The 14,299-nt window shown below is 42.3% G+C and overlaps 1 protein-coding gene across 1 annotated transcript; it reads right to left on the bottom strand.

The window, feature by feature from the left end:
* Positions 1 to 402: 402 nt before the first annotated feature.
* LOC120653938 (ABC transporter A family member 12-like) lies at positions 403 to 4,426 on the bottom strand. Its single transcript, XM_039931599.1, has 13 exons — positions 4,276 to 4,426; positions 4,002 to 4,164; positions 3,604 to 3,729; positions 3,430 to 3,513; positions 3,070 to 3,323; positions 2,961 to 3,036; positions 2,474 to 2,676; positions 2,104 to 2,213; positions 1,877 to 1,961; positions 1,392 to 1,520; positions 1,166 to 1,271; positions 972 to 1,060; positions 403 to 865 (listed from the first exon to the last, which is right to left on the bottom strand). Exons 1-13 carry the CDS (start codon positions 4,390 to 4,392, stop codon positions 572 to 574), a joined length of 1,836 nt encoding a protein of 611 aa, XP_039787533.1. The 5' UTR covers positions 4,393 to 4,426; the 3' UTR covers positions 403 to 571.
* Between the last annotated feature and the right edge of the window lie 9,873 nt (positions 4,427 to 14,299).

Genomic DNA, 14,299 nt, shown 5'->3' with positions numbered 1-14,299 from the left:
CATGTGAAACAAAAAAAATAATTAGTATTTGATGTCACAGAAATATCAGAGTCATACTATCAGTTTTTGCATGTCCACTCACGGCCGCGTAAAGAATAATGCTTCAAGGGAACAAAGAGAAGAAAAGAGAGAAATGGCAATGAACACACATGCTAGTCCGAATATCAAAGCGCAGATAAAAACTAAATACAATAAAAATTGAACTTCATGAGTTCACCCTAACAAACTAGGCGCATGTAATGTTTGGATCATTTTATCATATCCAGATCAAACTAACCCGTTGGTTTTGAAAAAAAAAAAACACTGAGTTGTATCACCCGCAACAGCCGTATGCATGGTTAGTTGCTCATAGACCAACCTGGAAATTCTATGTCGGCAAAACCTGGAAATTCCGATGCAATATAAAACATTCGTTCCAAATTTGCACTCCTTATGGAGCATCTCTCCCTGATTGGAATTTCCAACACAGGGCCTCTACACAGAAGTCGAAATATACCCAATGCAATCCAACAAAGTCGAAACTAAATTCATATCAAAGTGTCCACGGACGGTCGAAGTCCGGATAACACCTCTACACAGAGGATATGTCACTTTCTTTGGCAACTTTGACGAAGACATCCTCAAGGGTTGCATCAGAGAGGCCCCAGGCAGCTATATTCAGCCAGCTCTTAGCATGCTCCATAGCCTGAAACACCTGGCTGATCCTCAAACCCTGCTTCGGCATCTCAAACTTCTGTGTCCCCGAGATGTGGTACACTCTGTTCGCCGCAGGGCAGAGTGACCGGACCAGCTGCTCCACCACCTCCTCCTTGCCCGCCGCAGTTGTTACGGTGAGCACATATGTGCCGCCATACTTGGATCTCATCTGGGAAAGCCATGTTGTTGTGGAATAAAATTTAGCACCTACTATAGAGATCAGTGGTCATGTCTGAAAAACAGACTCAAGTGACATGTATACATACAAGGTTTACCTCTTTTGAGTTCCCAATGCACTGGAGGCTCCCGTTTACCATGATTCCTATCCTGTCGCATAGAGCTTCGGCCTCTTCCATCGAATGCACTGAGATTTGAAGGATAGTTATGTCATGTGAAGTTCAAGACGTTAGCTGATGAAAATGCTGCGACTAGGTAAGTGGTGTCTGAAAATATAGGTGGAATGTGATACTTGTGAGAATGATGGCCCTGTTCTGTTTGGCAGACATCACAGCATTCCACAGTGCTCTCCTTGATGATGGATCCAGTCCAGAACTTGGTTCGTCCATGTAAACAACCTAAAAAATGCTCCAAATACATAACCTTTTTCATGAATTCAGAAAAGTACTAATGTTTCTAACTGTACAAGAAACGCACTCTATTTCCTGAATTCTGGTCAGGTGGGTAAATACAAGTACCTTAGGATCACCAATTAGGGATATAGCAACGCTGAGACGACGCTTCATGCCACCACTGTATTCTGCCACACGCTTATCAGCGGCACCACCATCAAATAAGCGTACACTTTTCAGAGATTGTTCTACAGCCTAGAGGGAAGGAATAGTAAGTTCTCTCGAATGCAGGAATAGTAAGATTTGATTTAATTGATATATCGGGCATAAATATAAATGCAATTGATATTATAGCAATGCGAATAGGGGGAACAAAATAGGTCTATCAGAAAAATTTAGAATTGAGATATCCCAAGTGTGGGTGAGCTCAGGACAGACCAATTCTAAAATATACAGATCCTGTAAGACTTTAAACAAGTAATATGAGGAAATGGTAATATGTTGCCTCAGCTTGAAGGGAGTGAATAGCAATGGCAGTAGAATTTATCAACTTCGTCCAAGGAATGTCAAAAACTAAATCAGCATAAAATGAACCTGTTGGCAGACATTACCCTATCTAATGCTGCACATCTCAAATTCTTAAGCCTGCCGTAAAACATCAAATGCTCTCGACCTGTCAGTGTTTCCCATAGCAAGCTGCATGGAGATGATCAACGGAAAGTAGTTATTCACCTTAAACTATACCAGAATATATTTGTTTCAAATCAAAATCATGAAAGTCGTTTTTTTCCCGGAAACAGGTTGAAAGAGGAGGGGGGGGGGGGGGGGGGGTGATTACTCAAATTGTGGACAAACACCAATTCCTGTATAAATCTTGCCCATGTCCAATCGAATGTCCATTCCATCAATATAAGCCGTGCCAGATGTAGGTTTAGTAAATCCAGTCAACTGTGGTCAGTTAGGAGTTAATCAAATGTGATAATGTGATATAGCGATGAAAAATCAAATAAAAAATAGCTAGAACCTTTTGGGACAAAGAGAAAAACATGATGCTTCCTGATTTAAAAATGTGTATAGCAACACTACTACTAAATTGGTCATATTTCCTTGTAAGGAGATATTGCAGAGCTTTAAAAAAAGGAGATATTGCAGTGCGAAACATGCTTTACACAATACCGATTTATGCATCTAAAACTGTTCATACTTACCATGCTAATAAGAGACGTCTTCCCAGCACCATTTGGACCAAGAATTCCAAAACACTGGCCTCGTTGAATAGAAAGTGATAACCCCGTGACAGCAATTTTCTCTGCATTTCCATCTTTACCATGGTACACTTTCTTAAGATTGTTGCATACGATTGAATAACTACTATCTGATTCTTGTAGGAGTTGTTCAACTATCTCCCTCTGAAAAGAAAGAGGGGAAACAAAGATTATTATTTGAAAAATTTAGTGGAAGCACATTCGTGCATGAGTGATTCTTCATAATATTTTTATCTCATATTGTTGTATCACACCATCAACAACATCCAAGTTTGGTGGGAGGGGTTGAGGCATTAGGGGTCAATATAGTTTTCAAAGTATCAAGTTAAAAACATGTAGCTGATAAATTAAGCATAACATAAAAGCATACAAACAAAAAGATTTTGTGCAAAGTACAAGGATACTAGTTATAGATAATATGGAGGTTCACCTCTCAAAACATCTGTCCTGTCCATTTCAACTGAATACTCGGATTCTTGAAGCTGAATAGTCTGCTTTTGAGAAGCCTGAGAATTCCCATCCACGCTTGAATGAGAAACCGATACCATTTTTCTGATTCCATTTATGAGGGTACCGAATTCGTCCAAAAAGAATGTTAACAAAAGGAACGTGACCCACTCAAAAGCCATTATGATGAGAATTTCTTTCATTCCATTTTTGCGATCACTCAAGTCTCCCCACTGTATTCCAGAAAAGTCCGTACGATAAAATGGTGATGGTGGTGGAGAAAACTCATAGATTATGCGGTACAAAGAAAATGGTGGGAAGAACTCCATGAGTGTAGTCCAGCTTCCTAAAACACAGGAAAAGAAGATATTTTTTTCTTAAAAATAATAGTAAGGGTATAAGATATATCAATAATAGACATAGCCAAAATATAGCAATGTTTGGGCACAGACTTGAGAGGGACATATCTTCAAAAATAGGCCTGAATAAATATTCTGCTAAATAGCCAGACCCAATTGTGAAGAGATATCCAGTCACTGCACAAAACAGTTTTACATAATGAAAGTAGATAAGTTGCTGGAACCATCTGACGAAACAGGAATGTGAACACTTGAGTAGAAGCATACCACTAGCAGTCCTGACATTAGAAAAGTATGTTGCCATAAGGAAAGCAAACGAAATTTGCAAGTTCATATAGGCGAAATAGACTAGGAATTGTACCCTGTACTCACTCATTTTGAATAACATTATACCTGGCAACAGAAAGACGAGTAATTATATGCAAAGTAAAATCATAATTCTCATTATTTGAAATGCAGAAATCATCCCTGCTGTATGCTTTGAAGATTTTCCAAGTAAATTTGGCACAAATCTAAAGAAGCTATTAGTTGAAGAAAAAAATCAAACTAAAATTTGTGTCGAATCAATGACGTTGTGCAACCCTGAAAATTTTTACATTAATTTCCTTTTTATTTGGAATATTAATGAAGCACATCTCTTTAAAATATGAAATTTATCATCTTACCAGCCCATGATCCAAAAACAATCAAGAAGAGCATGTACAGTAGTGATAGCAAAAGAAAATAACAATATGATATAGTCCAATATGCCATATCTCCTAGGCCATGCATCTTCATTATAGTTCTTAGCTTCTGTTGTTTCTCGTAGACTAAATTGCTCAGGATGACCTGCCATAGCAACATGTGTTTACATCAGATTTTCCAGTTTAGCTAATGTCTATAAGAAGGAAAAGCGCCAATCTACTAGATGCTCTTATATTATATATAGTAAGGTCATACCGGGAAGAGAAGCATTATCATCCATACAAAAACTACCTTTCCCACTAAGAAAGATATATCAATAGTCATTTCAGGTTGAGCAGCTCTAGGCATGTCTTTAACAAACTCAAATTGCATCTTAGTATCACTGGCCCTTAACTGAAGGTATGCATTTGAGACCTGCAATAGTAGATAGGGCCTCCATAAAAGTAATTAGGACACTGCATAAACATCTCAACAATTTATTCAACAAGAATTTATTTAATAACACAAGGTTTTGATTTAAATTCAAAATGGCACTCTTTTTCCTGGTAGCTCCTTATTACATTTATATAAGGTATACAAGAGGGTTGAGAAAAATGATAGTATGTTGTGCCAAAAATATTTAAACTAGGAAATATTTTTCTAACATAAGGAAAAATTTACCAGATTCAGTAGCCGCGGAACATGATTGGTGAAAATGTTGGAGTAATGGGCTTGGCCCATTACTTCTAAAGCATTAAAAGAATTTAAAGCCCACTATTAATGCTAGGGAATCAATGCTTAATTCCGTACTGGGAATTGAGGAGGATCTCAACCGACTTAAAAGGTGGACTTCGTGTACACCACTTGTGAAGCCGGTAAGAGGAGGATGGTGAACCACGCGCGCGCGCGCTCGCCTCGCCGAGCCGGGCCGGGCCGTGGCCGAGACGAGGCGAGGCGCGGCCGGACGGGCGGTGTGCGTGCGCGTGCGCGTGCGCGGCCGGACGTGACGTGACATGCAGGTGCGGTGCGGTGCGGTGCGATGTGCTGAGATGAGAAGGATGTTTTGCAGTAAAGAGTATTAAAACAGAGGGTTAATGTCGTCAATAATGACCGGACATTGAAGGCTCTTTACGACGTCCAGGTTCGTTGAACCTGAGGCACATTAACTGCCACTCATCAAAGCCATTCATGATGTCCAGGTTCGTTGAACCTGAGGCATATCGTGCCTATATAAACCAGCACCCTCTCCTCTCATCCTCACTCATCTCAAGCACTCATCCAGGTACTCATCTTCAGGAGACCTCTCCCTTCTCCCTCAGCTGCTTTCTGCCTTCCCCACCGCTAGCACTGCGCGCACAGGTCTAGCGAGAGCAGGGCCTCCGAAACCTCTGCTCGCTGAAGGTCCTGCACGGGACGCGGGCAATTAGGTTTTTGGGAAGCATCTTGACGCGACTGCTCGCTCCCTAAACGACTCCTTCGTCTACTTCCCGGCGTAACCGCTCGTGCGAACGACTACTTCGTCTACTTCCCGGCGTAACCGTTCGTGGGACTGCACTGCGAACATTTTCCTGCATCGACATAGTTCGGCTACTTCGAGCAAGACCAGTCGAATAGCATGTCTATTCCAGCTGGTAACGGCGCAACCGGTGCCTCCGGCACTGGTCCCGCCTTGGGGTACTTACTAAACCTACTCTGGTTTAATTCTTTGTTCATGCTTATTAGTGAGAATAACATGAACACATGCACATATCTTGTACACACATTATCACTCATCTATATCATGAAATTGATATTAATATTTGGAATTAAAATATACCGAAAATTGCCTAGATATCTAACAATCCAAAAACCTAATTGTGTTAATTGGCTTTCGGTATCTAGCTTTGCTGCATCAATCAAACCACCACCTTTTGATGGTTCAAATTACAAACGTTGGCAAGAGCGGCTTATACTGTGGTTAACACTATCGAGAGTGATCCATGTGAAAGAGGGTAAGCCTGAACAATTCTCTCCAGAGGAAGGGAGTGCGTTCGATGAGGCTGATATTCTCTTTCGAAGCTTGATCATTAGTGTTCTCGGTGATAACCTGGTGGATTCTTATATCCGGCTGCCAACTGGCAAAGCATTGTGGGATGCTCTTGAGGCTCAATATGGAGTATCTGACGCCGAGAGTGAGTTGTATATCATGGAGCAGTTCCTTGAGTACAGGATGGTCGAAGACCGTTCTGTAGTGGAACAGGCTCATGAAATACATACTCTGGCAAAAGATCTCAAAAATTGCAGCAAAGAGTCCCCATGTGTGTTACCCAATAAGTTTGTGGCCGGAGGTATAATCTCTAAGCTGCCACCTTCTTGGAGGGACTTTGCTACTTCTCTAAAACACAAGAGACAGGAGTTCACAATAGATGGACTCATAGGGACTCTTGATGTTGAGGAGAAGGCGAGAGCAAAGGACATACGTGGGAAAGGAGTTGTTGGTGCTTCAAGTGCCAATCTTGTTCAGAAGAACAACTCCCACAAGAACAAGAAAAAGCCACCGCAGAACCAACCAAAGACTAAGAAGACAACCACTTTTAAGAAGAAGAAGAAGAAGACGGGAGCTTGCTATGTGTGCGCTAGTACGGATCACTTTGCTGCAAAGTGTCCGAACCGCAAAGGCAATGACTCCGCCAACATGGTTATTAGCGAGCCTGGAGGAACTTCGGGGTACGGTAATTTATTACCTACTGTTCTTTCAGTCTTGGTTCACCCGAGTGGTGGGTTGACACTGGTGCTAATATTCATGTTTGTGCTGATGCTTCTTTGTTCTCTTCTTACCAGACCGGCGGGACTTCCTCCTTGCTGATGGGGAACGGATCACATGCGCGTGTTCTTGGTGTTGGTACGGTAAATCTGAAGTTTACTTCGGGGAAGACCGTGCAGCTGAAGAACGTGCAGCATGTCCCCACCATCAAGAAAAATTTAGTCAGCGGCTCTCTACTGTGTAGAGATGGTTTCAAATTAGTCTTTGAGTCCAATAAATGTATCTTGTCTAAGTTTGGTACTTTTGTTGGAAAAGGTTATGAAAGCGGAGGCTTGTTCCGTCTTTCTTTGTCAGATGTTTGTAATAAAATTGCATACAATGTTATTAACGTTGATGAAACAAATGTTTGGCATTCGAGGCTTTGTCACGTTAATTTTGGTTGTATGATGCGCTTAGCTAATTTGAGCTTAATTCCAAAGTTCACTTTTGTCAAAAATTCTAAGTGTCATGTATGTGTTGAATCAAAACAAACTCGTAAGCCTCATAAGACCGCGGAGGCAAGGAGCTTGGCAACCTTAGAATTAATTCATTCCGATTTGTGCGAAATGAATGGAGTGTTGACAAAAGGTGGTAAAAAATATTTCATGACTTTGATTGATGATAGTACTAGATTTTGTTACATCTATTTATTGAAGTCAAAAGATGAAGCTTTACACTACTTTAAAATCTATAAAGCTGAAGTAGAAAACCAACTTGAGAGAAAGATCAAAAGAGTTAGGTCAGATCGTGGTGGCGAGTATTTCTCAAATTTATTTACTTTATTCTGTGAGGAACATGGTATTATTCATGAAAGGACGCCTCCCTATTCACCTCAGTCAAATGGGGTTGCCAAAAGAAAGAACCGCACTCTAACGGATTTGGTTAACGCCATGTTAGATACAGCGGGACTTTCCAAGGAATGGTGGGGTGAGGCTATATTGACTGCATGTCATGTCCTAAACCGTGTTCCTACAAAGAATAAAGAGATAACTCCATTCGAGGAATGGGAGAAGAAAAGGCCAACACTGTCATACTTACGTACATGGGGTTGTTTGGCAAAAGTGAGTGTGCCAATAACCAAGAAACGTAAGCTTGGACCTAAAACTGTGGATTGTATCTTTCTAGGTTATGCTATTCACAGCGTTGGATATAGATTTTTAATAATGAAATCTGGAGTACCTGACATGCATGTTGGTACTATAATGGAGTCCAGAGATGCTATATTTTTTGAAAACATTTTTCCCATGAGAGATGAAACAAGTTCATCTAGGCAAGAGTTCATCGAGGATGATGGCTCTGCTGAGCCGATAGAACACAATGAACATACACTTGTAGAAAATCCTGAGGAGGATAACAATGATGCTCCGAGAAAGAGCAAGAGACAAAGGACTGTAAAGTCTTTTGGTGATGATTTCATTGTATACCTCATAGATGATACACCCAGAATCATTGAAGAGGCATATTCATCTCCTGATGCTGACTATTGGAAGGAAGCAGTAAGGAGTGAGATGGATTCTATTATGTCTAATGGAACCTGGGAGGTCGTTGAATGTCCTTATGGATGTAAACCGGTTGGATGCAAGTGGGTGTTCAAGAAAAAGCTTAGGCCAGATGGTACTATTGAAAAGTACAAGGCTAGGCTTGTGGCCAAAGGTTATACCCAAAAAGAAGGAGAAGATTTCTTTGACACTTATTCACCAGTTGCCCGATTGACCACAATTCGAGTGTTACTTTCCCTGGCAGCCTCTTATGGTCTTCTCGTTCATCAGATGGACGTTAAGACGGCTTTCCTCAATGGAGAGTTAGAAGAGGAGATCTATATGGATCAGCCGGATGGGTTTGTATCAAAGGGTCAAGAAGAAATGGTTTGTAAGTTGTTAAAATCTTTATATGGTCTCAAGCAAGCGCCTAAGCAGTGGCATGAAAAGTTTGATAGAACTTTGATCTCTGCCGACTTTGTTGTGAACGAAGCTGACAGATGTGTGTACTATCGCTATGGTGGGGCTGAAGGAGTGATTTTGTGCTTGTATGTGGATGACATACTGATCTTTGGCACTAGCCTTAATGTGATTAAGGAAGTCAAAGAGTTTTTATCTCAAAATTTTGAGATGAAGGATCTGGGAGAAGCTGATGTTATCCTTAATATAAAACTGGTAAAAGAGATCAATGGTGGGGTGATTCTTACACAGTCTCACTATGTGGAGAAGGTGTTAAGTCGCTTTGGTTATAGCGACTATAAACCTGTCTCAACACCATATGATGCCAGTTTAATTCTTAGAAAGAACAAAAGGATAATGCGAGATCAGCTGAGATATTCTCAGATCATTGGTTCATTAATGTATTTAGCAAGCGCTACAAGACCTGACATCTCGTTTGCTGTAAGCAAACTGAGCCGGTTTGTTTCAAACCCGAGAGATGATCATTGGAAGGCTCTTGAAAGAGTAATGCGCTATCTGAAGGGGACAATGAACTATGGAATTCACTACACCGGGTACCCAAGGGTACTAGAAGGGTATAGTGATTCAAATTGGATTTCTGATGCTGATGAGATAAAGGCCACAAGTGGATATGTGTTTACACTTGGTGGTGGAGCTGTTTCCTGGAAGTCTTGCAAGCAGACCATCTTAACGAGGTCAACTATGGAAGCAGAACTCACAGCATTAGATACCGCCACTGTTGAGGCTGAGTGGCTTCGTGAGCTCCTTATGGACTTGCTGATAGTTGAAAAACCGTTACCGGCAATCCTAATGAACTGTGACAATCAAACGGTAATTGTCAAGGTGAATAGTTCAAAGGATAACATGAAGTCATCTAGACATGTGAAAAGGCGGTTGAAATCTGTCAGAAAATTGAGAAACTCCGGAGTTATAGCCCTGGACTATGTTCAGACGGCTAAAAATCTGGCAGATCAGTTTACAAAGAGTTTTTCACGAAATGTGATAGACAATGCATCTATGGAATTGGGCTTGAGACCCACGTGAGTCATTCTATAATGGAAACCTGTCCTATTTGATCGGAGATCCCGTGAATTAGGATGGTGAAACAAACTAAAGTCTGACTGTGAGAAGAGAACCTTTGTGAAAAGGGCTCATTCCGTGTATAAGGTGCATTTCTCTTCTAATCTGTATGGCAGGTTGGTCTATACCTTAATGTGTGCCAGGTGGTTTCTTTTAAACAAATGAGTTGTTTTCTTGAAACAAAGATGTTGTCCTACAGAACATCTAAAAGGAACACACCTATATGAGTTTGACCACTGGTCATGGTCTATGAGAATTGGGTATTCTCTAGAAACTCATGAAGGGCCTGGAGTATGACTTATAAGCTCCAAACCGCGGGGATGCTTTTGCAGCCTAGTACCAGTGTAGGGCTCTGGTCAAACATGTTTGCACAAAACTGGCAATTCAAGGCATAGTCCATTGCACAGTTGTGAATAAGTGTAGCCTTTGTCCTAGATGGAAGTTCAACTTAACAGTCTCTGTCGAATACTAGTATATCAATGAGGGAATGAGGGTATTTCTAGTGTGGCTTGAATTTCTTGGTGGGGATTGTTGGAGTAATGGTCTTGGCCCATTACTTCTAAAACATTAAAAGAATTTAAAGCCCACTATTAATGCTAGGGAATCAATGCTTAATTCCGTACCGGGAATTGAGGAGGATCTCAACCGACTTAAAAGGTGGACTTCGTGTACACCACTTATGAAGCCGGTAAGAGGAGGACGGTGAACCACACGCGCGAGCGCGCTCGCTCGCCTCGCCGAGCCGGGCCGGGCCATGGCCGTGGCCGAGGCCGAGACGAGGCGAGGCGCGGCGCGGTGCGGCCGGCCGGTGCGGTGCGCGTGCGCATGCGCGTGCGCGGCCGGACGTGACGTGCAGGTGCGGTGCGGTGCGGTGCGACGTGTTGTGCTGAGATGAGAAGGATGTTTTGCAGTAAAGAGTATTAAAACAGAGGGTTAATGTCGTCACTAATGACCGGACATTGAAGGCTCTTTACGACGTCCAGGTTCGTTGAACCTGAGGCACATTAACTGCCGCTCATCAAAGCCATTCATGATGTCCAGGTTCATTGAACCTGAGGCATATCGTGCCTATATAAACCAGCACCCTCTCCTCTCATCCTCACTCATCTCAAGCACTCATCCAGGTACTCCTCTTCAGGAGACCTCTCCCTTCTCCCTCAGCTGCTTTCTGCCTTCCCCACCGCTAGCACTGCGCGCACAGGTCTAGCGAGAGCAGGGCCTCCGGAACCTCTGCTCGCTGAAGGTCCTGCACGGGACGCGAGCAATTAGGTTTTTGGGAAGCGTCTTGACGCGACTGCTGGCTCCCTGAACGACTCCTTCGTCTACTTCCCGGCGTAACCGCTCGTGCGAACGACTACTTCGTCTACTTCCCGGCGTAACCGTTCGTGGGACTGCACTGCGAACATCTTCCTGCATCGACATAGTTCGGCTACTTCGAGCAAGACCAGTCGAATAGCATGTCTATTCCAGCTGGTAACGGCGCAACCGGTGCCTCCGGCACTGGTCCCGCCTTGGGGTACTTACTAAACCTACTCTGGTTTAATTTTTTGTTCATGCTTATTAGTGAGAATAACATGAACACATGCACATATCTTGTACACACATTATCACTCATCTATATCATGAAATTGATATTAATATTTGGAATTAAAATATACCAAAAATTGCCTAGATATCTAACAGAAAATGAAAGTGAAGATAACGGCGACAGTGAAAATTAAGTAGCACCCTTGTATGATGAGTTGTATGAGACAACTGAAAGGATCGTGGCCCAAGAAGGGGGGGTTGAATTGGGACTTTTTCAAAAATCTATCTAGTCCTTAATCTAGACTAGTATTGCTCAATCTACAAATTTGAAACCTAGTCACTAGAGCATGCTAGCACAAGGTCGTTAGGTAGGTAAACACACATGATCATTTTGTCTAAAGGGTTTCACACTACCAAGGTCAAAACTTAAACAAAAGATCACACTACAATGCAAGTTGTCCTAATCAAACTATAAGCAATTAAAAACAAGAATAACAACAAAAAGATTTAATTGCTTGAAATAAAAGTAAGCGACACGAGACAACCGGATTTTTTCCCGTGGTATCGAGGAGTTGACGCTCTCCCCTAATCCACGTTGGAGCACCCACACAAGGGTATAGCTCCCTTGCTTCACCAAAGAGCAAGTGATCACTAAGAATGCTCTTTCTCCATCTCCGGAACGGCGAGCTTCACATCGTGTACAATCTTCTTGTCTTGGGGCTCCCACAAACTCCAAGAGCTCACCAAGAACCTCCCGATCACCAAGACCGGCTAGGTGCCGTCAAACACCAAGAGTAACAAGCTCCTAAGCCTTCACGTGACCTACACTCAGTTGGCCCTAGCTCAAGCACACTTGCTACACTTGCAAATGATGAAATCTTCAAGGTTGAAGCACAAACAATTCACTAGATCTTCTCTCTTTTGCTCAAAGAACTTTCTCTTCTTCTCAAGGGTGGCCTCAGGTATTCAAGGTGTCAAAGGCAACTGAAATAAACCATGGGGTGCCCTTATATAGAGTGGAAAGAGTTACATAGCCGTTGGAAGTCCACTGCAGAAAACCCGTGAGCACCGGAAGAACCGATGGGTGTCAGATTTGAGGCGTCGGTTCAACCGGTCTCTCTGTGTCCAAATTGTAGCCGTTGGGGTTCTGAGACAATATCCAGGCTTGTGTCATTGCACCGGTGCATGCTCCGTAGGGGCATCGGTTCAACCGGTGCTGAAGAGGTTCACTGATCAACTCAAACAAGCTCTCTGGAACATAGGACGTCTAATGCACCGGTGCTTTGATTCTGAAGCGTCGGTTCAACCGGTGCTGAAGAGAAGTTGAAGTCCACTAAAACATGCTCTCTGGAATAAAATACTTCCATTGCACCGGTGCTTATCTTTTGACCATCGGTTCAACCGGTGCTATAGAGTTTTTGACTTGATTCCTGCCTTCATACAGAGAAGATAGACCGACAGGGCATCGGTCCTTCCGCCAAGCATCGGATGCTCCGATGCTAGGGCACCGGTTCAACCGGTGCTGCTGTTTTTCTATGTTTTCAGCTGAATTGACTTGGATTCAAATGTGACTTCGATTGTTTCTTCTTTCAAGCATTGTTTTAACTCCAATTGACCATCTTGGACTGTTTTTGAGCGAGTGTGCAAGATTTCTAAGGCCAACTCAATCGTGGTCAAGCTACTAACATATGAACCCCTCTTAATAGTACGGTCAAGAACTAAAAACTATAAACCCTAGCTAAATCAAGTGTCATTCATCTCCTTGTGACACTTGATACTAGAAAGGTCCTTAATCTTTGAAATTGAGTCCTTGGCACGCATGGTTGTTCCGAATTGAGGGGTCTCTTTTCACATTTCATATGAGACTAATCCAATCATTAATATTTCCTTCAAAACATACGTTAGTCGCATACGGTTGTCATTAATCACCGAAACTTACCATTAGCATCTATCGGCCTAGATGCGCTTCAACAACCAACTTAAATTTGTTGAGGTCTGAGCTCGTGAGGTCATATGCTGTAAACAGAACAATGTAAGTTGCACAATAGAGTGATCAATTTGGGTGCAAAAGCAAACGAGGAGAAGAATGGTAAAACCTGAAGCAATTTTATTGGTTTCCTTATCCTCTTTGTAACGATCTCTGTATAATTCACTGTTCATGACTGATGAATTCTCACGCCAAAGAAATAATCCTTCAATACATTATGCATCTGCTTAAGGCCGATTTAGTTAAGAATAGCTGTTAGTGTTCATCTTATTTCACCAGGTCCTAGTCTGGTCATATTCAGAAAGGGTACAAAATCTTCTCATATTTATAACAAATCATCGAATGTTTATGGAGTGAAAATATCTGGGTAAAATTGTAAGAATCTCACCTTTGGTGAAATTGCCACGACCTGCTTGGATTGGAAAAGAAAGTTTTGAGTTCGTGGTGCAGTTGCTCTGAAGGAAAAAAAAGGTGGCTGTAGTCGTCAAAATTGGAGCCAAGTTCATCAGCACCACTAGACATAATACGCATTGCATTTGTACCCTGATTTTTTTTTAAAAAAAAGTTAGATCAATGAGTGAACAGTTAGCATCACACAAACTAAGCTCAAATTACAAAACCAACCAGCACGAAATCAGCCAAGGTGGAGATGTCGGCTACAAACTTCAACCCATCATCATGCTTGGGGTGCATGTTACTCATGACACCTGCAAGCAAGGACCAGAAACCATGAAATTCAGAACCTGCTACTCACTACTACCAAAATGGCATTGCATGATTGCAAACAAAGAACTCCCAAATTTTACTGAAAAAGATGTACTCGTATACTAACTACATACTCTCTGCAAATGGCTGGTTGGCTCCGGTGACAAGGAACTTCACCGGGGAGTGCTTTGCCCTTCTGATCGACGTATCCGTGAGGTTGGTAGACTTGAAGGAACCGAGCTCGTTCACGAGGTCTGAATCTAGCGGCAGCTGCAGCACCGG

The sequence above is a fragment of the Panicum virgatum genome, chromosome 1N (assembly GCF_016808335.1).
Source record: "Panicum virgatum strain AP13 chromosome 1N, P.virgatum_v5, whole genome shotgun sequence".
NCBI classification, from domain to species: domain Eukaryota; kingdom Viridiplantae; phylum Streptophyta; class Magnoliopsida; order Poales; family Poaceae; genus Panicum; species Panicum virgatum.
Note: the sequence above shows the minus strand (reverse complement) of the source record. Positions and strands in the feature narration are given on the sequence as shown.